The following is a 21,449-nucleotide window of genomic DNA, read 5'->3' on the forward strand; positions in this document are numbered from 1 at the left end:
GACTCCCTCGACTGTGACTGTACTGCCCCGTGGAACGAACCACCCCCCCACAAGGAGGGCAAGTGGACCGGCCGCCTGCCCACGTCTCTGTGCTTTGACTTTATTTGGACTTTTAAGTCCGGCGTTTCGTCTATTGGCAGATATTCTGAGACAGTTTTTTTTTGGCCCGCAAAAAGCAGTTTGAAGATGTGTTGCTCTTGTAATATTTCCCCTTTTTGTTACATGTTCTGTTTGTTTGGTCTACTGAGTACTATAAATAGTTTTTTTAAAATGATCAATGCTTTAATTTGTATGGAGAGTTGATTTCGGGACGACGACAACTGTGTCTCCTAGGGAAAAAAAATTGCAATTTCCGTACAACTCAACTGCACTCGGAAACGGTTGCGGTTTAAAAACACGTAATTTAATTGCTCCGAAGCTGTGATTGTTTAGTAAAAAAAAAAAAAAAACATCATGGTTTGACTTTAAAATGACAATGAAATTGAAAAAAAAAGTGCTTTTGTTGGTGAATCATTTCAACTTCTGGTGTGAAACTGCATTGGACCTGTCAATCAGCAGGTAAGCCCCGCCCCCTAAAGCATCCCCTCTATACAACCAGAGAGGAGTCGCCACCTGGTGGCCAGCAGAGAGAATGACTGTTCAAGGCTAACAGAGGTTTTTGAAGAACATTTCAAAAACTACAAGATGCTTTCTAACAAAGTGTGTGTGTGTGTGTGTGTGTGTGTGTGTGTGTGTGTGTGTGTGTGTGTGTGTGTGTGTGTGTGTGTGTGTGTGTGTCTCTCTCTCTCTCTCTCTCTCTCTCTCACCTGTGTCTCACCTGTGTCTTGATTCCTGTCCAGGTGTTTTCTCTGGTTGTCGGTTCGTTCCTGTAAAACTTGCTAAGTCTTCCTGAGCTCTTTGGTTTCCTTCATGTTGGACTGCATTTGTAAGTTTATTTATGGTACTATGACTTTTTTCATAACTTTTCTCTGACATACTATTCTATGCCCTTTTTTTTTTTTTTTTTTACCAAGTATGATTTTTACGGTGAATTTTCGACATGCTATAGTATGACTTTTTTTTTCCCCCTGAAAAATGTGACCATGGCTTTTTATGCTTATTTTGGACTCACGACACTCAGACTTTGATTGACATGCGATATACATTTTTACAACATTTTATGAATTTTGTCGATTTTTCATTTTTTTTTTCAACATATTATGACTTTTTTTTTTCTCTAAAAATTTTGACCATGGCTTTTTATGACTGGTTTATACTCACTACACCTAGACTTCGCACAACAAGCGATACGACTGCTTTTTTAATAATTTTTTATGATTTTTTTATGAATTTTGTCAGTTGCCATTTTTGTGAATTTTCGACATGCATGCATGTATGACATTTCTTTTTTATATGAAAAATTTGACCATGACTTTTTATGATTGTTTTAGACTCACTATACTCAGACTTGGCTTAACAAACAATGCAAGCAATTTTTATGACTTTTTAATATTTTTTACATTTTTTATGAATTTTTGTCGACTGACTTTTTTTAAATTTCAAAGTTGTCAATTTACCAGTCAATCTATGTCCCAACCCACACCTCTGGTCAGGAGCTGTGGGTAGTGAAGGAATGAGATCGTGGACAAAAGCAGTCAAGATGTGGCGCGGAGTGGTTAGAGCGCATGCCATGTACGAACGTACATATGCAGCTGACCCTGGTTCAAATCCTGGCCGGAGGTCCTTTCCTGCATGTCACACCCCTTCTCTCTCTCCTATTTTTCTGATCTATCCACTACTAATAAAAGTGTTTATGCCTCAAAAAAGTTAAAAAAAAAAAAAAAAAAAAAGCTGCCAAGATGTCTCGTAGTTTGTTGGTAATTGTTTTCGTAGAGAGCAATAAACTACCAGCAAACTACCAAAACCACCAAAAAACTACAAGAGCCACCAACAAACTACGAACAAACTACCAAAAAACTACAAGAGCCACCAACAAACTACGAACAAACTACCAAAAAACTACAAGAGCCACCAACAAACTACGAACAAACTACCAGAACCACCAACAAAATACGAACAAACTACCAGAACCACCAACAAACTACCAAAACCACCAACAAACTACGAACAAACTACCAGAACCACCAACAAAATACGAACAAACTACCAGAACCACCAACAAACTACGAACAAACTACCAGAACCACCAACAAACTACGAACAAACTACCAGAACCACCAACAAACTACGAACAAACTACCAGAACCACCAACAAATTATGAACAAACTACCAAAAACCACCAACCAACTTTGAACAAACTACCAGAACCACCAACCAACCACTAAGAATTGTTTTTTTTTTTTGGTAGTCTTTGGCAAACTACCAAGATTTTAAAAATGCCTCTAGTTTTAGTGGAAGAACAACACAAGTAAAAGGTGTTAAGAAGATGTTTGACGTTTATTGAAAACATTTCAACATCAAAGGCAAATCAAGATTTCAGAACATAAACCAAAACAGTGATTAAGGCAAAATAAAACACACATTCTGTTACGTTCAAAATAATAAACAACGTTAGCCAGAAGTTACAGAGTTTAAAAAAATAAATCTATCATAATTTAAATGACTGAAAACAGTAGATCACTGTAGTGCACGTCCATGTACTTCTCATGGGCCGACTGGTGGTGGCGCTAGAGGGGAAAGGTCCAAAGTAGTGTGCACAATGTGAAGAGTGGTCCTCTGGGGAGCAGGAACCTGAGACTCTAGATGAGGATACAGAGCCCACGGCTCAGGGCTTCACCTGGGCAGGTGGGCAGCCGAACACGGAGACGAAGTGTTGGATGAGGATCTCGGTGAAGATGTTGATGGGCGTCAGGTCGGACAGCGAGATGGAACCGTGGCGAGGCCAGACCAGGTTCACCCCGAACACACAGGCCAGATTAGAGGAGCTCATCTTGTTGACCAGGCTCTCCCGGGACACCTGAGGGGTCAGCGATCAATAAGTGATTAGATATGGAGAACTAGATGATGCTGGAATGAAGGATGAAAGCGACTCACCGTGTGGAGGAAACCCAGCAGGAACTTTGTGACCATGAGAAGATGTTCAGGGAGACTTTCCATCATCTGTTTACATCTGGTGATCCTCAGACTGCTCTCCACGTCTGAGACAGGAAACGACAACAACCAGGATCACACAACAACAACAACAACAACCAGGATCACACAACAACAACAACAACCAGGATCACACAACAACAACAACAACCAGGATCACACAACAACAACCAGGATCACACAACAACAATCAGGGTCACACAACAACAACCAGGATCACACAACAACAACAACCAGGATCACACAACAACAACAACCATAACACAATGGTAATATTGCACATAATATGTTTATTATTCCTTCCTGCACAAAGAGGAGTTCTTAAATGATGTATATCCCAAAATATTTTACACCTACTCAACGAAAACAATCCAGAATATTAATTCCTTTGTTATTCTTGTTTTTATTTAATTATTTTTTTCATTTGCTGGTTTTGTTTTTTTTATTATTTTATTTGCTTGTTTTAATTTTTTTTATTTAATTAATTTTTGACCATGGCTTTTCATGCTTATTTTGGACTCACTACACTCAGACTTTGATTGACACGTGATATACAAGCATATGTTATGACTTTTAAATCATTTTTACATCATTTTATGAATTTTGTCGATTTTTCACTTTTTTTTCGACATGCTATAGTATGACTTTTTTTCCCCCGAAATATTTTTTTCAGCCTGTCAAGCCTTTTATTATAGTGAGGACATATGAGAGGGACATTATGCTGGAAATACGTCCTGGGCTGGATTCGAACTCTCGACCTCCGTGTCGAAGACGTTAAGCCTCTGTACATGGGCCCTTACCACTGCACCACCAGCCAGCCCTTGCAAGCTATTCTGACTGACTTTTAATGAATTTTCGACATGCTATAGTATGACTTTTTTTCCCCCTGAAAAATTTGACCATGGCTTTTTATGCTTATTTTGGACTCACGACACTCAGACTTTGATTGACACACATTATACAAGCATATGTTATGACTTTTAAATCATTTTTAAAACATTTTATGAATTTTATGATTTTTCACTTTTTTTGCCGACATGCTATAGTATGACTTTTTTTTTCAAAAGTTTGACCATGGCTTTTTACGTCTGTTTTAGACTTACTACACTCAGACTTGGCGCAACAAGTGATATGAGTGATTTTATGACTTTTTTTTTTTAAATATATATTTTTTTAATACATTTTTGTCGACTGACTTTTTGTCAATTTTGTTGTCAATTTACCAGTCAATCTGTCCCAACCCTCACCTCTGGTCAGAAGCTGTGGGTAGTGAAGGAATGAGATAGTGGATAAAGCAGTCAAGATGTGGCGCGGAGTGGTTAGAGCGCATGCCATGTACGAATGTACATATGCAGCTGACCCCGGTTCGAATCCTGGCCGGAGGTCCTTTCCTGCATGTCACACCCCTTCTCTCTCTCCTATGTTTCCGATCTATCCACTGCAACAACGACAACAACCATGATCTCACACAACAACAACCAGGATCACAGGAGTTCTTATATGATGTATATACCAAAATATTTTACACCTCCTCAACGAAAACAATCCAGAATATTAATTCCTTTGTTATTCTTGTTTTTTTTAATGTTTTTTTATCATTTTATATTTTATTTGCTTGTTTTAATTTTTTTTATTTGCTTGTTTTAATATTAAATGAAAAGCACTTTGCATTGCCTTGTTGAAAGGTGCTATACGAATAGCAAGTAAATTAAGTTGTGAATATATTTCCTGATAAAGAGATGCAGCTTTTGTGTGACAGTCTAATAAATTTGAGGAGAATCTTGCCTCGGACTCGTTCATCCTCCCAGCCTCGTCGTCTCCCGACAGTTAATGGTTTTAACTGGAGCCGTCTGACACCCTGACAGGAAGATCCAGTGCTCCCAGTCTCCCTCCGGATAATTACATTCATAATTGGAAGCGTGGCCTTTTGATTCATAAAAAGCCGGCTCTCATCTCTCGGCGTTCTGCTCCGGTGAACAAGGTGCAAACATGTCGATACTCCCGCGGAGGGGCAGCGATCACTCACGCGGGGGCGACACCGCGTCGGCACGGTAACAGCCCCCGCAGCGCCCACGCGGCGCAATGTTGAAAAACTACGCGGCGGACCTGAAAAGTGCTGACGGCAGCGGTTTTAATTCACAAGCGTTTTGCACCGGCCTCCCAATGAAAGCGGGCGGATCGATGCAACAACAAATTGGCGTGACCTATGGCTGCTGGCATCATGAAGGAGCGGGACCGGGTTCCCCGCCCAGACCAGGAGCTCATAAATACAAGGCCAGCAGGTATCCAACCTCAGACTCCTCAGCCTCTCCGCTAGGACTCCCGTCTCACCATGAAGGTAAGCACCACGCCACGGAGCCGGACCTCAATGAAGCGGTTCATCTCATGTGATTGTTGCTCTGCAGGGTTCGAGGACCGTGGCGTTCACGTATCTACTCACCCTGCTGCTGCTGGTCTCGCTGGTCTCGCAGGCGTGGAGCGCCCCCAAGGTAAGGCCGCCTCTTTCCTCGCCGTCGCCCTGTAGGGATCGGACACAACATCGGACACGATGCCAGCTCGCCGTACGGGACTCGCCGTGAGGATGACTTCATCCTGCTGGAGAAACAAAAGAAGACTTAGAGTTAGAAAAGCAGCTGAATGTTAAACTTTGGTCCAATGCTTCTATTCTTTATCATTTACGGTTGTATTTCTACGTTTCATTGATGCCACACGGTTTGCAACGGTTTAACAAATGTACCATGTGGTTAAAATAATATATTCATTATTAAAAAAGGAGGTGGGGGAGGGGGGAATATACCCAGAAAAAAACCTCGTAAATTTACAAAAAAAAAAAAAAAAAAAATCTGATTTCCGAGGAAAAAAACTCACAAACTTGCGATATAAAAAAAAATCTTGAATTTTTTCTTGTAATAAATAACATGTTTTTTTTTGTTTCTTCGTTGAAGAGTCAGTCCTTCCAACGGAGGAACTGGACCCCGCAGGCGATGCTGTACCTGAAGGGCACCCGTACGTATTCACCTACCGACCCCACCACGGCTGTCGCCATGGAGACCCAAACTGTTCACTATGACATACATGCAATCATGGCACTATATTATAATCTTTTCTATTTGATTTCAGTCAAATATGTTTACGACCATATCTGCTGTTATTTCATAAACAAGGGTTTTATTTTGAGAAGACTCTGGGTGTCCACACCGAGACGTCTGACTGATGGATGATCTTTTTCTTTTCCCTCAGAGGGACGACGGTTCATCTCGGAGGACCGGAAGGAAGGAGACGTCTACGACACGTTGCACTTAGGTACCAGACGAGCGTTTCCGTGAGCCTTCTCTTCGTTCGGCACTGAGAGATAATCAGCATCGTGTGTTTGTTTCCTGTCAGAGACTCGCAGTCAGAACACAGAGAAGCTGAGCGTGGACCAGGCCGCCACCGTCCTGCTCAACTTCCTGCAGCAGGCCAGAGAAGGAGGTGAGAGCGCCGTCGGACATCAGCTACGACACGCATGTTCGATACTTCCAAACTGAAATAAATCAGTTAGAACTTCGAGATGAAGGACACTAAAAAAAATGGACAAGGATCCATAGATTTAAAACTTTGTGACTATTTCAAGAACTGATGAGCAGGAAATTAAGCCTATATTGCTTTAAAGCTCCATTCTCTCTGCTGGCCACCAGGGGGCGACTCCTCTCTGGTTGTATAGAAGTCTATGAGAAAATGGTCCTACTTCTCTCTGCTGGCCACCAGGGGGCGACTCCTCTCTGGTTGTATAGAAGTCTATGAGAAAATGGTCCTACTTCTCTCTGCTGGCCACCAGGGGGCGACTCCTCTCTGGTTGTATAGAAGTCTATGAGAAAATGGTCCTACTTCTCTCTGCTGGCCACCAGGGGGCGACTCCTCTCTGGTTGTATAGAAGTCTATGAGAAAATGGTCCTACTTCTCTCTGCTGGCCACCAGGGGGCGACTCCTCTCTGGTTGTATAGAAGTCTATGAGAAAATGGTCCTACTTCTCTCTGCTGGCCACCAGGGGGCGACTCCTCTCTGGTTGTATAGAAGTCTATGAGAAAATGGTCCTACTTCTCTCTTGATGTATTATCTCAGTAAACATTGTAAACATGAGTTTATGGTCTCAATCTCTAGTTTCAAGTCTTCTTCAATCCAGCATGATGTTCATTTAGTACATTATGGTCCATTTAGAGTCCACCAGACCAGAAAGCAGGGGATGCTTTAGGGGGCGGGGCTTACCTGCTGATTGACAGGTCGCTAACACGCTACCAATGCTAGTTAGCTACTAAGATGACTTTAACACTTAGCTGTAATGTTCAATCTTGAATCTTGAAGCTAACTTTGTGAGCAGCTTCACACCAGAATCCACATGGATCCAGATCCAGATCGGGTGCTGGTCCACTCCTTATAGACAGCTGGAGAGACAGAAGAGTTTACAGAGATGTTAGAGAGCTCATTAAACTGGAGCTGTAAAACAACAGGGTTCGGTTCTTACCATGCTCTCTGAACAACCGTTGAAGAAGCTGGACGTACACTCCACATGGAATGTAAGGTTCTTTCCAAAACTTTCAAGGTCTTTCATTGACGAGGTTCAAGGAAACTGGGGTGAAAACTAAGCAGTCAAAAATCTAAAACACAAACTTTTAAAGGAGTCATCACCTGGTTTTATACGTATCCAGCCCCCCTTGGATCGCTTTGGATCAATTCGTAAAACTTATTAGAAAAAAAAAAAAAAATTTTAATCAAACATTGAGCTTGTTCTGACCCTTTTTCGTACCGCGATTTTATCACGCGAGATTACGCGCGAGGTTTTGACTGGTCCGGATGTGCATTGTATAATATGTAATGAGGCGCGCGTTGATTCGCCGCAGGAAGGACAGAGCCGGGGGGGCTTGCCTGCATGCAGACTCCAAAACATAATGGCGGCGCTTCGGCGATTTCAGGTAGCGGACGGGGGGGGGGTTGGGTGGTGAAAGAGGGGTGGGCTTATGCAAGTAGCCGCCACGGTGACGTCACCGAAGGCGCAGAATCAAAATCTCGTGCTTTAGGAATGCACACCCTTGTGTGCTATTCCTGTTCGGAAAAAGAGCAGAAGCGAAAAAACGGCGCCACTTTCAAACTCCAGCCTTTCAGGCAAGTTTCAACTGAGGTCAAACACAGATATGCATGTTTTAACAAGAGAAATTGCGATTTCCAGGTGATGACTCCTTTAAGAACCTTCAGATGAACGATCCTGTCTTGTGCTCATGGACTCAAACCGTATATTTTCTATATAAATATATGATTTCCAGACTAAACGTCTCGTCTCTCTCCAGCCGATGAAAACCCAGACGAGGTGTATTTCCAGGAGGTGGAAGAGAGAATACTTCTGAATCACCGGAGTTTTTGTTTCTGTGCCAGAAAGAAGAACGGCGGTTTTGTAAATATAAATTCTGACTGTTTGAAATGTGATGTTTTAATAAAAAGAGTTTGGATTATTAGCACTATCGGTCTGCGATTGTCTGAGTTCTTTTTTGATTTTTATTTTACTTCCTTGACAAAGTATTGAAGGTTTTTCTTTTGATATGGTAATTAAGGACATCGTCAAAGAGAGATACGCTGGTTTTTAGCATCTATTTGATATTTATGTTACACGTGTAAATACCTAAATAATATGCAGACAACCACGTCCACACAGCTGAACTCATCAGTCAACATCAGAGTTGATTACAGGAACATTGATTATGTACATACTTAAAAATGATTATTCGACCCAGAGATAACTGAGCAATAAAGAGTTGGAACTTATGAAATAGATTTTTTTTGCCATTAAGACAGACAAGAAGATTAGTTACACTGCTAAAATTAGAACACATAACTGTCTGGCATCTGCATTGATCCGTGGCTTAGTCCTGCCCCCCCAGCTAGTCCTCCATCAACCTGTCAGCAGCACTACCACTGTCACTGCACTCCCTGAAGAAATATTATCTAATAAGGCCAAAAATGAAAAAGCGATGTGAGGGAAGCAGACAGAAGAGCTAGCTCAGATGAATCCAGGATGTCAAAAGGGTTAAAAATAAAACGATAGAAGCTAAAGTGTAAAAGTGAACCATCGACAACAAGATCATTAAATAAAAGAACAACACTGTTCCTGTGAAGCTGGTGGGTCTTTATTCACCATTACAATCCTTAAAAGACATTCAGTATATCTCCGGGAGCTAGCTTAGCATGAAAGTGCTAATGCTGGTTAATGATGTGCTAACCTAGGCTGCTAATGTTAGCTCCACAGGCTTTTTTAAGTAGAAACGTACATCTCCTTCCGAGGTTTCAAGTATCACTAACGTTCACTAGCTCCAAAATCCACAAAACCAGCCTTAAAAAAGGAAGAACATCTGAAAGTGTTACACGGGTCTACGGACCAGAGCCGGGTACTCGTCTGACCCTGGTCGCAGCTGGTCATGCTATGATTGGCCAGTCTGGGCTAAGGGTGGGACTTAGTGAAGGGTCAACCGAAGACAACATCATTGCTCTGTATAACCTGACTGAGAGGAAGCGTGTATATTGAAAACTACAGTGGGCCAAGTATGGAGCCTTGGGGAACAATTTAAAAAGGAGCTTCAGAACAGGAGTCTGGGTTTCTGGAGAAGTACCATCAATATTTTAACTTCATCCTCTACACTGTGAGTGACTGTAAACCTGTGTGTCGTCTCCGGACCCCCCGGGTTACTCCGTCCTGCCCTCTGGCCCGGCACCCAGCACAAAGGGAGCCTTGATGTTCAGTCGGTCCCTCTCGGCCTCCTCGTCTTCATCGTAGGCCTCCTCGTCATCGTCCTCCTCGTCGCTGTGGTGGGGGGTGGAGTGGACGGAGGCAGAGGGAGAGGGGGGCACCGAGTAAGGCCGGGGGTAACGGAAACCCTCCGTCTGTGGAGACAAAGGCAAATCAGGGAGGATCGCAAATATATTCAATGCATTTTATTTTCCTTTATTTTCACCCCCATCATTATAACTCTGTATGTAAATTACAAACTCAACTCTAAGTCTTTAAGATTAAAATGTGTATTGAACCTGAACCTTGTGCATCAGATGGAGTCTCTACAGCCATCGACAACACCATGATGCCTTGCCATTCATCCTAATGTTATGAAATGAGGGTTTAAATCCCAAAGTGTCCACTGTGAGCATCGGTCGGTACATGGCAGGGATTCTTGTGAACATGTGTGTGCAGTTAGAGGAAGAATAAAAGATCTCAGTTTGAACTGTAATTCACAAACAAATGCAAAACGTTATTCCTTGAATAACATGTTTACCTTTTAAATGTCTCTAATTGTATTTACTTTTAAACTCGGGTGGCTTGTAAAGTTTAATTAAATCTTCATGGTTCATTTGTGTAATTTGCTTAGTTTTAATGTTGCACTTTACGTGTCTTTCCCTTCAATGTGAAGCAGCTTCAGGTATGGTTTGTATAATAGAAATGTGTTATTGGTACTATAACTCTTAGTGTAGTTCGGTTCCTCACCTTCAGCGGGGCCATGGGGTCCATCTTGAACTGGTCTGGGAAAGCTCTGTTGAGTGCCATGTGACGGGCGTGAACGTAGAACTGCAAATGAGAAATCAGCAGATTCACATCAACAACTGGACCACATCTGTTCTTCTGTTTTAATGTTTTCTCCGTTGTTTGGAGATGAAAAGGCTTTTCACAAACTGCAGCATTAAAAAGGAAATGGGTTAGGAGCAGGAGGAAACCCACGGAAGGACACTTCCTCAACTCGTCTACCTCATCTCACAGCAGGTTGTGTTGACTACAGCTCCGTTTCAAACCTAACATGCAGCTCAGTTCTGGTTTACGTGGCAGACACAGACCCGTCCCAGGTATCTCCAGTCCAGCAGGTCCGACAGCCTCTCCGTCCGGTTGCGCTGGATGACGCGCTGCCGCAGAGACTGCTGGCAGAAGCTGAACATGAACTGGGTCAGCTGGTTACAGGACTCCTCGGGGGACCGGGTCCGCCGGTCCACGATGTAGATACCTGACAGAGACAGATGGGATTCAGCTATTAAAGGTCTGTATATACATACGTTATTATAGGTGTAAAGCTGTTAAAGCTGTGTGAAGCATCATATAATACGTCTCATTATCTCCAGGTCCACCGGAAGGGGCGGGACTTAGCCTCAGCCTGTGTGTGTGTGTGTATCTGTGTGTGTGTGTGTGTATCTGTGTGTGTGTGTGTGTGTGTGTGTGTCCTCACCGTAGGCAGCAGGGTCTGATACGTGCTCCTCCATGAAGCAGCCGAACCCCGACAGGTTGGTGGTGACACTGGGGATCCCCATGACGGTACATTCGCCTGCAGAAACAACGCGGTGTTTTGGCGTCAGACGGCCGACGGCGTGTTCACACGTCTGTGCAGGTGTGTGTGAGGTTACCTGGTGTGTATCCCCACGGCTCATAGTAGGAGGGGAAGACGCCGAGGTTGCAGCCGCGAGCAAACTCCTCGTAGTCCATCGGCAGCAGAGGACTGGTGGAGGACAGGAACTCAGGGTGGAAGATAATCTGAGGAGGAGCAGGAGGAGCAGGAGGAGGAACAGGAGGAGGAACATGAGGTCTGGAAGGTTTCATCGATGGTATGATGTAAAACTGTGCTGCAGATATTCACAGATCCCTGCAGGGTTAACAGGTGTACTTACTGTATGTGTTATGGTTCCATCATGTTAAACTAAGGAACGATGGAAACAGGAAGGAGGCGTCGCTGCTCACCTTGACGCGGTCGTTGCGGGAGTTGAAGAGGCCGATGCGTCGGATGTTGGAGAGGATGGGATCCGTGGCGTCGTCCAGCACGTTGTGGGTGGTCACCGGGGGGAGGCTTTGTCTCTGCAGGACACACGACACGTCACTGTGATTTCATTTCATATTACATTTGATATTTAGATCATCAGAAGGTCAGTTTGAAGTTGAGATGAAATTAATCCAGTCGTGAAGACGACAGGAACATGTGGTCAGACGTCACGCGCTGCTCCTGAATAATGTCCTGATTTAAAATCAATGTCCTTCAGGGAAAATAACGTTACTTAATTAACGAATCACATCAATACAGGATTAAAGACTGAAACATGCTTAAGTTCACCGCAAACCCCCCTGGACGGATCAATAGTGTGTGTTCAGGCTGGTTTCATGTCAGCTGAATAAACAATGTAAATGTACACACACACACACACACACACACACACACACACACACACAAATGAGTGTTTGGATCAGTGGTCTGCAGCTAGTAACCTTTGATTCTGAGAAGTATTGATCAGTGCAGCCATTATCTAAACCAAACGATATCCAATTACTGCCTCACATCACGACCAGTAACGCCTCGTTGGGTTTCATCACAGGAAGTCTTTTTACTGCTGCACTTGTTTATTTATGGATTTTTTTCCATTGCATTTTCTCTTTATCGGTATTTAATGTATTGATTTGTTTTTATTGTTTCATATCTAGTTCTGTTTCCTGTTTAAATTTGACCTTAGTTTTTGTCTGTTATTATGTTTGTCTGCAAAAAAACACTTTTTAAAGGTGCTGCTGTATAAATAAAGTTGTTGGAATTCTCAATAGTATTATTTAAACTTGAGAACTAATAATACAGCAAACAGGAATGTTGGTCACTGCAAGTTTACTGAAAATGCAAAAATGTGACATTTCTATACGAGCTGTATCCAATTCAACATGCAGAGAAAAGTGAAGTTTAAAACAAACATTAATGGGTGAGTAGTAACTGGTCCTAGGGGGTCTGCAGACCAGTCCTGGTCCACGTTAACAGAGGGACGCTCCGGTACCTGCGTGGCGTAGATGGCTCTCTTCATGATGGTGAAGTCGTCTCGATCCAGGATGGAGTCCATGTCGGGGATCTGCCCTCTGAGGAGCAAACAGAGGCGTCACAGAGAGCAGAGCTGCTGTAGAGGTGGAGGAGCCGGAGGGATTTACTTACTTTAACAGAGCATCGTACAGCTTCTTGCCAAACTTCTCCTTCACCGCGTGAGCCGTGTCCCTGGAAGGTCAAACACACTTTATATGCCGGTTAAGGTCACGACCTTCACCAGCACTGCTAAACTAAACATTCATGTGCCAAAGAAACGTAGTGTTCCTTATTAACCTGGCCAATAACATGTGTAGTGCCGTGTATAACTGTACTTTGTAATGATTAAAATAACCGTTGACAGATTCATATTTTAATTCTATTTTGACGACGGGGGAAACAGAACGTTGATGAACCAAACCAGCCGCGAGGGTTTCCCCTTATAATAAGCGCTCCTGTTTAGGCCTATCATCAGAGCCGCTAGTGAAGTCCATTTGCCTTGATAAAATCATTATGGCGGTGCGTCATAGTCTTGTCAATGTGTGGGAAACACTGGATTCATGGTCCACTTCAAAGGAAAGTGCTGATGTGAACACGTACCAGAGCTGCTTGCGGACTGCCTGTCCCTTCAGCGACTCCACGTTGAAGTTGTTGGTTTTCGCCGGCATGATGAAGAAAACCACCACCGTCATGTCGTTCCTGTGGACCTGCGAGGAAAGAAAAGGGTCAGAAAATAGGATCAATTAGGGATGTGGACGGGAATATACACTCACTTATAATGTATATTCTTTTTGGTACATATGTGCATGTCACATATTTAATGCACACAGGGGAAGGACTTCACCCGCAGTAAGTAGTTGAGTCTGGACAGAGACTCCAGGAAAATATCGGCTCCCTTGTTGGAAAACTCGTAGCGTCCGGCGATGAAGAAGAAGAGGGTTTTCTCCAGGTTGAAGTCCAGATGACTGTCAGAGGGAGAAGAATTCAATCAAGAAGCTGATTGTTTGACGACGTGTCAAATAAAGAAGTCCACCCACCCGTAGAAGTGTCCTCGGACGAACTCCTGGATGCGGGCCTTGCTGGTGGAGTGCAGGTTCTGAAACTCGTGCATGGCCGAGAACTTCTTCACGTTCAGCCCGTTCGGGGTCACGACGTCTGTGACGTCAACGCAGCACAAAGGAGCTTTAGTTAGCTTTAGTATTACAGAGTGAAACAGAGGGCCTAAATATACATGTTAGATATCAAATATAGACTTATGTGTTCATAAAGGCTTGGAAATGTCTGGATGAATCGATCGTGGGACACGGGAACGCTCCTCACAGTCGGGCCATGACCTCAGACGAGTGCGACAGTGAAAGGCTTCCCCACCTGGCGTCCTGTGCAGCATGTGGCTGGCTTCCACGGCGGTGATCTGGGACACGGTGGTGAAGACGTGAGCACAGTGGACGGCCGCTCGCTCCAGGCAGTACCGGTGGTAGATCTGCCTCTCGCCCGCCTCCTTGTCCACGTTGAACTGCAAAGCAGAGCAGGAGTGAGTTCACACAAACGTGTCCAACTGCTGAAAGTAAGAACAGCTACTTTTACAGGTTGTTGAGTTCAGATTAAGGAGTAACTGCACTCTAGAGGCTGTAGAGGCAGTGAAGAGCAACGCCCAGCCAGAGATACAGCTACAATGCCACATGAAACCGTTTGTTGAAACATCATGAATTAAACCATTCATTTTGATTGATAGGATTCCTCTGGACTTCCTGTTACCGACAACCTTGTCTGTCAATCCTCAGCCAGTGAGTGACCTTTAGCTCCACGCTGACCTTCAGGATGCCAATTACAAACCCCACGCAGAACAGTCCACACACGACTCAGCATCACTCATGATGCTCTAAAAGGCTGGGAAAATGGGTCTGATGGGACTCAAGTTCAAGTTCAGAATAGTTCACGTGTTTGCATCAAGTGTCAACCAATCAGAGCTGCCAGCAACCAGAAGTAGTCCTGGCCTCTCACCTTGTCCAGGTTGTTGTAAAAGTCGGCATTCCCAGCGCAGAGATATCGGCCCAGCAGGGTGGCGTGCGTTGTGAAGACTGTCGCTATGGGAATCTTGCGGGAGCGAGACAGAATAATGCCTGGACCCGCCTGCCACTCATGGAAATGGCCGATGACGTTGGGCTTGTCTCCCAGCTGGTCTGTTAACTGGAAAACAAAAAGATGCATCGCCCTCAGTCTCATAGCCAAATAGGTTGGCTGAGCAGTGGGGTGAACGCCAGCTGACCTCTTTGAAGAACCAGGTGATCAGGGAGCCCAGGATGAGCGCGTCATTGGCCTCTCGGTCGTGGTAGGGCAGGCCTATCTTGCAGGTCTCCCACAGGTCCCCCTTCCAGCGGTCCAGGTTCCAGGCAGCAGAGCTGATGTCAAACAGGATGACGAAGGGGCTTCCCTCGATCAGCCAGCGGCCAAAATGAACCTGCAACGTCGACAGTGTGTCAAATTCAAGTGAAGTCAAATTCAAGCACTTTTCAAGCATTTCAAGGTGCATTTCCATGCTTTTCCAGCACCTTCCAGCTGTGGTAAACTCCATATTTGTATCAATCCAATGGTCAGTATTCAGTCTACTTATTATGTCACTTGTTCATCACATTAAATGAGATGTTATTGTCCTCTAAACAACCAACATGATGTTTGGAGACAGCTTTTTACAGAAGGACCACAAATGAAAGGAAAACTAATTCCACTAACAGATCCACAGAAATATAATCACCAACTATTTTCATCATCTGTTCATCATCAAAAGTCATTTTTCATAAAGAAATGTCAGAAAATGCTGTTTTCAGTCCCTCAGATATGGAGATCTTCTTTCCTCTGTTCTATCATAGATGTCATCACATACAACACAGACCTTTATTCTACATCCAGGCACTTTTCACACCACACTAAAATTCAAGTGTTTACAAGGATTTCAAGCACCTGAGCTCTGTCTATAATAAGTGATATTTGTATGAGTTTGACATGTAAGATTCTACTGGAGGAAAGAACAACATCACATCCAACATAGCCGGTGTGTACAGTGCTGGTACCGGGTAACTCCCCCACCTGGCAGCCGTTGGAGATCAGGGCGTCCATGGCCTTCCTGATGGCGGGGTTCGGCGGCTCGCAGCCCTCCACCTGGGTCTTGAAGTTGTGTTCGAAGTAGGGCCCCATCATGTAGTAGTTCTCCCCCCATTCGTCCACCGTGATCTTGGCTTTCGTCTGGATCACCGTGTAGATTCCTCCAACTGCAGGTTCACATTTAAACATGGAAGAGATTAAGCTGAAGTGTCTCTAGTCTGGGAATGTCATGTTTACTCATATAGCGACTGGCTAGTTAGCTATTAGTTAGCCCCCTGGTGAGCTAGCCGCGCCATCTGAGGCCGTAGTGAACGATGCTTCCGCTGTTCGTCCCACGCAGACAGACAGGTTCACGACACGGCGTGAAAATCCACGGAAAAATAAATGTCCACACCCGTATGTTGTCCTTGGGTGTCATCTTGATGATTAAATGTGCCCTCAGAGTCCGTTTTATTCCGCCGCTTCGACGGACTCGGTCGCGAGCTAAGTCGCTAGCTTAGCCGTTAGCTTAGCCGTTAGCTTAGCCGTTAGCTTAGCCGTTAGCTTAGCCGTTAGCTTGTAGGAGGAGCTAGGACGGAGGAAAAAAAGCGCCGTCGTAACGCAGTTAGTTAGCTCGTTAATTCCCGGTAAAACTCGGCCAAAAAAAGTACACCTGCGTAACGCTAGCTACGTTTGGCGTTAACTTGAAACGTGTAGCTAATAACGTGACACCATTTTCGGGGTTTGGGGGCAAAGACCGAGAGCACCGGGACACCGTGTTTACAGATCTACTTTACCGCTGCATTTTAAAAGTGAACGTTGACGGATCACGTGATGCGTCTCATCGTCATATCACTCCGCCAACCTTCACCTTCACCTTCACTACAAGTACAGGCAAGGTGTACCAGGTTATCTAGTTCCATCTAATTTACAGAACAAACATATACATATTATATATATTAAAAAGAAATATATATATATAAAACAAAATATATAAATATATATAATTTACAGAACAAATATGAAATATAAATATTATATCAAATATATTTACATTTACATTTAGGTCATTTAGCAGACGCTTTTGTCCAAAGCGACTGCTTATAAAATATATAATATATATGATCCTTTTTCATTGTGAACACACAACTCAAACACATCCATGTGACTATGTCGTGTCCAGCTAGTGACGTAATATTAAATATTGACAAAGACTACTGACTACTGGCTGAGGTCCAACAATACAGGACATTCAACCAGGAGGCCGGTGATCAAGACCACGTGTCCCCAAGTGTTGTGACGAGAGAACAAAACGTGCTGGAGTCACGGACGATACTCCAACTACAGTTTGAAAGTCTTGACACAGAAAATAACGGAAAGGTGTACATTGACTGACATGCAAACGTTGATTTAGGTTACATTTCCACCCAAATCCAATGTTACACATAGAAACACAAGAGGCAGAGGTCGCGACCTCCTTATCCTCAGCAGTACGTCAGCGTCTCTGTCAAGGTTAACGTCGACAGGTCGACAAACACACCATTTTCATCCAGTTTTGTCAGATGTTTTTCCACGTTTGTGCCTTTGATTTAATGATTTCCACATGTCAGCATCAAGTATAAAAAAGTAAAAGTATTCCGCCAAAGTAAGAGCGGTTCTTCTTATCTCCCGTTTAATGTTTAACTGTTCAGGGAACAGTGATCACTGCTCTTCAATATTTGCTCTTTAAGGGGTGAAGAGGCCGTTTTTAAGACTTTTGTTATTCGTGATATTTAGGAGGATGTATTTAACGTATTGCTTATGAAGCAGCCCCATCAACAACATGACTTTACCAGCTTTCCTGACCGAACGGTCACTTTAGAACAGTTTGAAACACGTGATTATCGAACAAACCACAACATTCTAGGTTCAGGCAACAAATCTACTTGAAGTTTAGTAAAAAAAAAAAAACATTCAAATTGAAACAAAACCAAAAAAACGCGGTTCCTTGGGGCAGTGAAAGTACGTGATTTGAACTGGACGCTAACATCGGTCTCCTGGGTGAAAGTCCTGTGTTTGTTGACTGCTGCAGACTTGTTTGAAAACTAATTTGCGATACATTGAAAGCAAATGTAATTCACGACAAAACACCTTTCAAACTCAATTCACGTTGCAGCTTAGTGAATTAACGTCACTTAATTACGGCTGATTTTGGTTTCATTACTAAACCACATTGAAATACTGGAGATGAACACGTACAAATACAACCTAATTGTTGAATCCTGTGGAAGGAGAGCGATCTGACCTTTGTTGGTGACCTCCCAGGCCACCTCGAAGAGCAGCAGGTCGTCCACGGGGAGCTCGTCGTCCTCCCAGGCCGGCAGCACGCCGCTCAGCGACGTCATGGACAGGGAGCGGGACAGCGGCATCTCGGACGGCCGGGGGTTAGAAACCAGCAAATCCTTCAAACAACAGGCCTGCAGTTGGAGGCTCCTGGGCTCAGCTGGTCCTCCTAGACCAGATGAAAGGGACTGGTGAGAGCTTCCACTCCGCCCACGAAGGCCGACCTCCAGCCGGCAGGACGTTTACCTTCCAGGTCAACGAGGTTTGAACTCCATGTGACCGAAACGCAGACCAACGAAAGCAGGCTTATTTATACACAGAAAACCAGCGGTGGGAAGTACAAATACTACTAAAGTACAATTATCAAGTATCTGTACTTTGCTTGAGTATATATTTATCTGACAACATTTTTCACTTTTCCTCCCGACATGTAAAAACAAAACATTCTACTTTATCATTAAAACAGGCTTGTTACTCTAGTTTAAAGGGGAATTGTTGATTTTATTATTATTATTATTATTATTAATATGATGATGAGAGATTCCATTAGACTTGTAATAAAACAGCCAGTAGAAATGTCTTTCATAGGGATACTTTTCACTTTCTACTTTCTACTTTGAGTATTTTTACTTTTACTTGAGTAAAGAAGTAGAACCAGTACTTCTACTTTTTCAGACCAGAACTTGGGCAGAGAGGATGATGCTTTGTCCTGTGGCGCCCTCTGGCTTCTCACACCTGTGGTGCAACTAAACCTCTTCTTTTTTCTTTTAACCAACACAATAAATCACATGCAAATTAAGGTTTTATAATTCAAGTCAATAGAAATGTCTTTAAGGCTGATTCAGACACTACTGCATATCCTATTTAATTAAATATGACCTTAATTATATCTTCAGGATTCCTTTCAATGTTCTCAAGCTGTCTTTCAATATTGTACGTTTTTAATTCATTTTCTCATAGACTTCTATACAACCAGAGAGGAGTCACCCCCTGGTGGCCAGCAGAGAGAAGTAGGACCATTTTCTCATAGACTTCTATACAACCAGAGAGGAGTCGCCCCCTGGTGGCCAGCAGAGAGAAGTAGGACCATTTTCTCATAGACTTCTATACAACCAGAGAGGAGTCGCCCCCTGATGGCCAGCAGAGAGAATGACAGTTTAAGGCACTTGAGCTTTGGCTTCACTTTTCAGAGCTGGAGGTCGCCACCTGGTGCAAACACCCGTACAACGCAGCACATCATATACTGTTCGTAACGCTTCGTTACGACTCTTAACACAACATCTTTAGCGGTGCTAGAAATGAAAATGAACAGAATGGAGCCCCTTAATGGTCTCCGCTCCGTCTCCATCACGTATTCACAGGAACTATATTCTCTGGGAAACGTGACACGGCAGCGTTTCCCAGAAAAGATGATGACTGAAACATTTCAGCACCAGAGGCGCCGCAATTTTCCAACGCAGAGACGCGGGCAGGCTGCGATTGGCTGCGAGCTGCCGGGGGTCACAGGGTCACCTGGTGGAAACATAAAAACAGGTGTGATGGGAGTGAAGGCGTCAGTAGCTGCTGAGTAGGTGAACATCAGCTCTTTAATCTGCACCGGCGGACGCACACAGACAGACCATGAGACCGGTGGCGCTGGTGCTGGTGTTGGCGCTCATTGTGGCTCAGGACGCCGACGCAACGCGGTTCCACTCCGCAACAACAGGTGAGTCTCATTCCTCATCGGGCCAATCACAATCACTAAACCTGCATTCACAAATATGACAGGAACAATAGCAAGGGCTAATCAACCAAAGTAAAGGGAATAAACAATTACAGTCAATTAAGATTGACAGAGAGCAAATATTTAAACACAGACTACATAAACAAAGGAGACAAATTAGGAAATATACCATTCAATTAATGAAGATTTACAGAGATAAAATAGACACAGATTAAATCAACAAATAAAGGAGACAAATTAGGAAATAAATAATACAATTATTTAAGATTACGGAGATAAAATAAATAAACACAGACTATATACATAAATAAAGGAGACACATTAAATGAACAGGAACATATTTTAGATTCATTTTAACAAAAGATTATTCTGATATTATTATTTATTTATGGGAGAAGGTAAAAACATGGACACAAATATTTGATATTGTTATATTTGTAGCTATAGTTACTTTGCTGGTTACAATTTGACATAGAGAACATGTAATGACCTCTAACTACATAAATCCAACAGTAATAATCCAATAAAAATATATTTTATCATTTTAAAATAAACAACGATTGTTTTATATTATTATGTATTACTATTATAAAGAAATGACAATTATTTTGTACACTATTGATATTTTATTATTAATAATAATGTATTATAATTATATTATAAATAATAAATATGTGTGTGTGTGTGTGTGTGTGTGTGTGTGTGTGTGTGTGTGTGTGTGTGTGTGTGTGTATATGTATATATATATTGGTAAGAGTAATATATATGTATTGGTAAGATTACTATAAATTAGCTGGTGTGATGACGCTGCTGTCCTCAGGCTCGCTCCTCTCCGCTCTCGCGAGAAGAAGCACCGGGGAGTTCCTGGCGGACAGCCCGTGTTCCTCCCGCAGGGAGAGCGAGGAGCAGCGGCAGCTGCTGTGCAACGACCGCCGGAGCAAGTTCAACTTCAACCCGTTCGGCCTCCGCTTCGGGAAGCGCTACGACGGCTACATCTACCGGAGAGCCGTGACGCGAGCCCGCACCGAGAAACTGTCGCCGCTGTCTCTGGTATCGCGAGAACTGGAGGTGCCCACCTGAGAGGCTCTTCTGTGTTCCCGTTGGTGAAAACGTGTCCAAAAAAGTATTTTACTTCAGATAAAAAAAATGATTGATTGAATAAAACTTTTGTACCGACTGACTGTGAAATTATTTTAAAAATTAAAAGAGGGCAAAAAAACAGCAAAATAAAATACATTTAAATGAGGAAAACACATTAAATTTCACAATAAAAGGTGCTGCGACATTAAAATGCCACACTGTAAATTTCTGTAATTGCTTTGTTTAACCATAAGAGGGCACTGCAGTGGGTTTTATATAAATTAAATTATATAAATGATAATAAAGACAACAAAATGAATACAGAAATCATTTT

General features: G+C 43.2%; 5 protein-coding genes across 6 annotated transcripts in view; 3 read left to right on the top strand and 2 right to left on the bottom strand.

Moving 5' to 3' along the window:
• Positions 1–274, top strand: part of golt1ba (golgi transport 1Ba) — a 4,559-nt gene extending 4,285 nt beyond the window's left edge. For both annotated transcript variants that reach the window (XM_084039167.1, XM_084039166.1), the window contains one exon: positions 1–274. This exon is cut by the window's left edge and continues 267 nt beyond it. The gene's annotated coding sequence lies outside the window, so the exon portion shown is untranslated.
• A 2,239-nt stretch (positions 275–2,513) lies between these two features.
• LOC311032404 (rho GTPase-activating protein 45-like) lies at positions 2,514–7,694 on the bottom strand. The gene is made up of 5 exons (XM_084039162.1): positions 7,593–7,694; positions 7,457–7,512; positions 5,532–5,686; positions 3,035–3,138; positions 2,514–2,957 (listed from the first exon to the last, which is right to left on the bottom strand). The coding sequence occupies exons 1-5, from the start codon at positions 7,677–7,679 to the stop codon at positions 2,766–2,768; spliced, it is 594 nt and encodes a 197-aa protein (XP_083895288.1). The 5' UTR covers positions 7,680–7,694; the 3' UTR covers positions 2,514–2,765.
• On the top strand, positions 5,295–8,596 carry spx (spexin hormone). Its single transcript, XM_084039171.1, is given in 7 exon segments — positions 5,295–5,429; positions 5,497–5,580; positions 6,037–6,097; positions 6,332–6,394; positions 6,476–6,562; positions 8,413–8,447; positions 8,449–8,596. Coding segments are annotated over 7 exon segments (357 nt in total). The 5' UTR covers positions 5,295–5,423; the 3' UTR covers positions 8,470–8,596.
• An 862-nt stretch (positions 8,597–9,458) lies between these two features.
• Positions 9,459–18,541, bottom strand: gys2 (glycogen synthase 2). Its single transcript, XM_084038583.1, has 16 exons — positions 18,275–18,541; positions 15,997–16,178; positions 15,179–15,370; positions 14,914–15,099; positions 14,281–14,425; positions 13,950–14,067; positions 13,757–13,877; positions 13,513–13,619; positions 13,045–13,104; positions 12,893–12,971; positions 11,826–11,939; positions 11,495–11,621; positions 11,320–11,415; positions 10,937–11,100; positions 10,593–10,673; positions 9,459–9,997 (listed from the first exon to the last, which is right to left on the bottom strand). The coding sequence occupies exons 1-16, from the start codon at positions 18,396–18,398 to the stop codon at positions 9,800–9,802; spliced, it is 2,094 nt and encodes a 697-aa protein (XP_083894709.1). The 5' UTR covers positions 18,399–18,541; the 3' UTR covers positions 9,459–9,799.
• An 878-nt stretch (positions 18,542–19,419) lies between these two features.
• On the top strand, positions 19,420–21,362 carry kiss2 (kisspeptin 2). The gene is made up of 2 exons (XM_084038671.1): positions 19,420–20,017; positions 20,856–21,362. Exons 1-2 carry the CDS (start codon positions 19,933–19,935, stop codon positions 21,113–21,115), a joined length of 345 nt encoding a protein of 114 aa, XP_083894797.1. The 5' UTR covers positions 19,420–19,932; the 3' UTR covers positions 21,116–21,362.
• Positions 21,363–21,449: the final 87 nt, after the last annotated feature.

This window comes from Eutrigla gurnardus (genome assembly GCF_963514095.1).
Source record: "Eutrigla gurnardus genome assembly, chromosome: 21".
In the NCBI taxonomy this organism is placed as follows: domain Eukaryota; kingdom Metazoa; phylum Chordata; class Actinopteri; order Perciformes; family Triglidae; genus Eutrigla; species Eutrigla gurnardus.

What these genes read in the sequence shown, in the direction of transcription:
- LOC311032404 (XM_084039162.1), bottom strand. Translation starts at nt 7,679, where the DNA reads ATGAAAGACCTTGAAAGTTTTGGAAAGAACCTTACATTCCATGTGGAG. An exon ending in CTGGATCCATGTGGATTCTG is followed by an intron (nt 5,687 to 7,456) that starts GTGTGAAGCTGC and finishes TTGTTTCTCCAG; the next exon opens with CAGGATGAAGTCATCCTCAC. An exon ending in GCGAGACCAGCAGCAGCAGG is followed by an intron (nt 3,139 to 5,531) that starts GTGAGTAGATAC and finishes TTCCTGTCTCAG; the next exon opens with ACGTGGAGAGCAGTCTGAGG.
- gys2 (XM_084038583.1), bottom strand. Translation starts at nt 18,398, where the DNA reads ATGCCGCTGTCCCGCTCCCTGTCCATGACGTCGCTGAGCGGCGTGCTG. An exon ending in CATGCTGCACAGGACGCCAG is followed by an intron (nt 14,068 to 14,280) that starts GTGGGGAAGCCT and finishes TTGACGTCACAG; the next exon opens with ACGTCGTGACCCCGAACGGG. An exon ending in GCCGTGGGGATACACACCAG is followed by an intron (nt 11,416 to 11,494) that starts GTAACCTCACAC and finishes TTGTTTCTGCAG; the next exon opens with GCGAATGTACCGTCATGGGG.
- kiss2 (XM_084038671.1), top strand. Translation starts at nt 19,933, where the DNA reads ATGAGACCGGTGGCGCTGGTGCTGGTGTTGGCGCTCATTGTGGCTCAG. An exon ending in GTTCCACTCCGCAACAACAG is followed by an intron (nt 20,018 to 20,855) that starts GTGAGTCTCATT and finishes TGCTGTCCTCAG; the next exon opens with GCTCGCTCCTCTCCGCTCTC.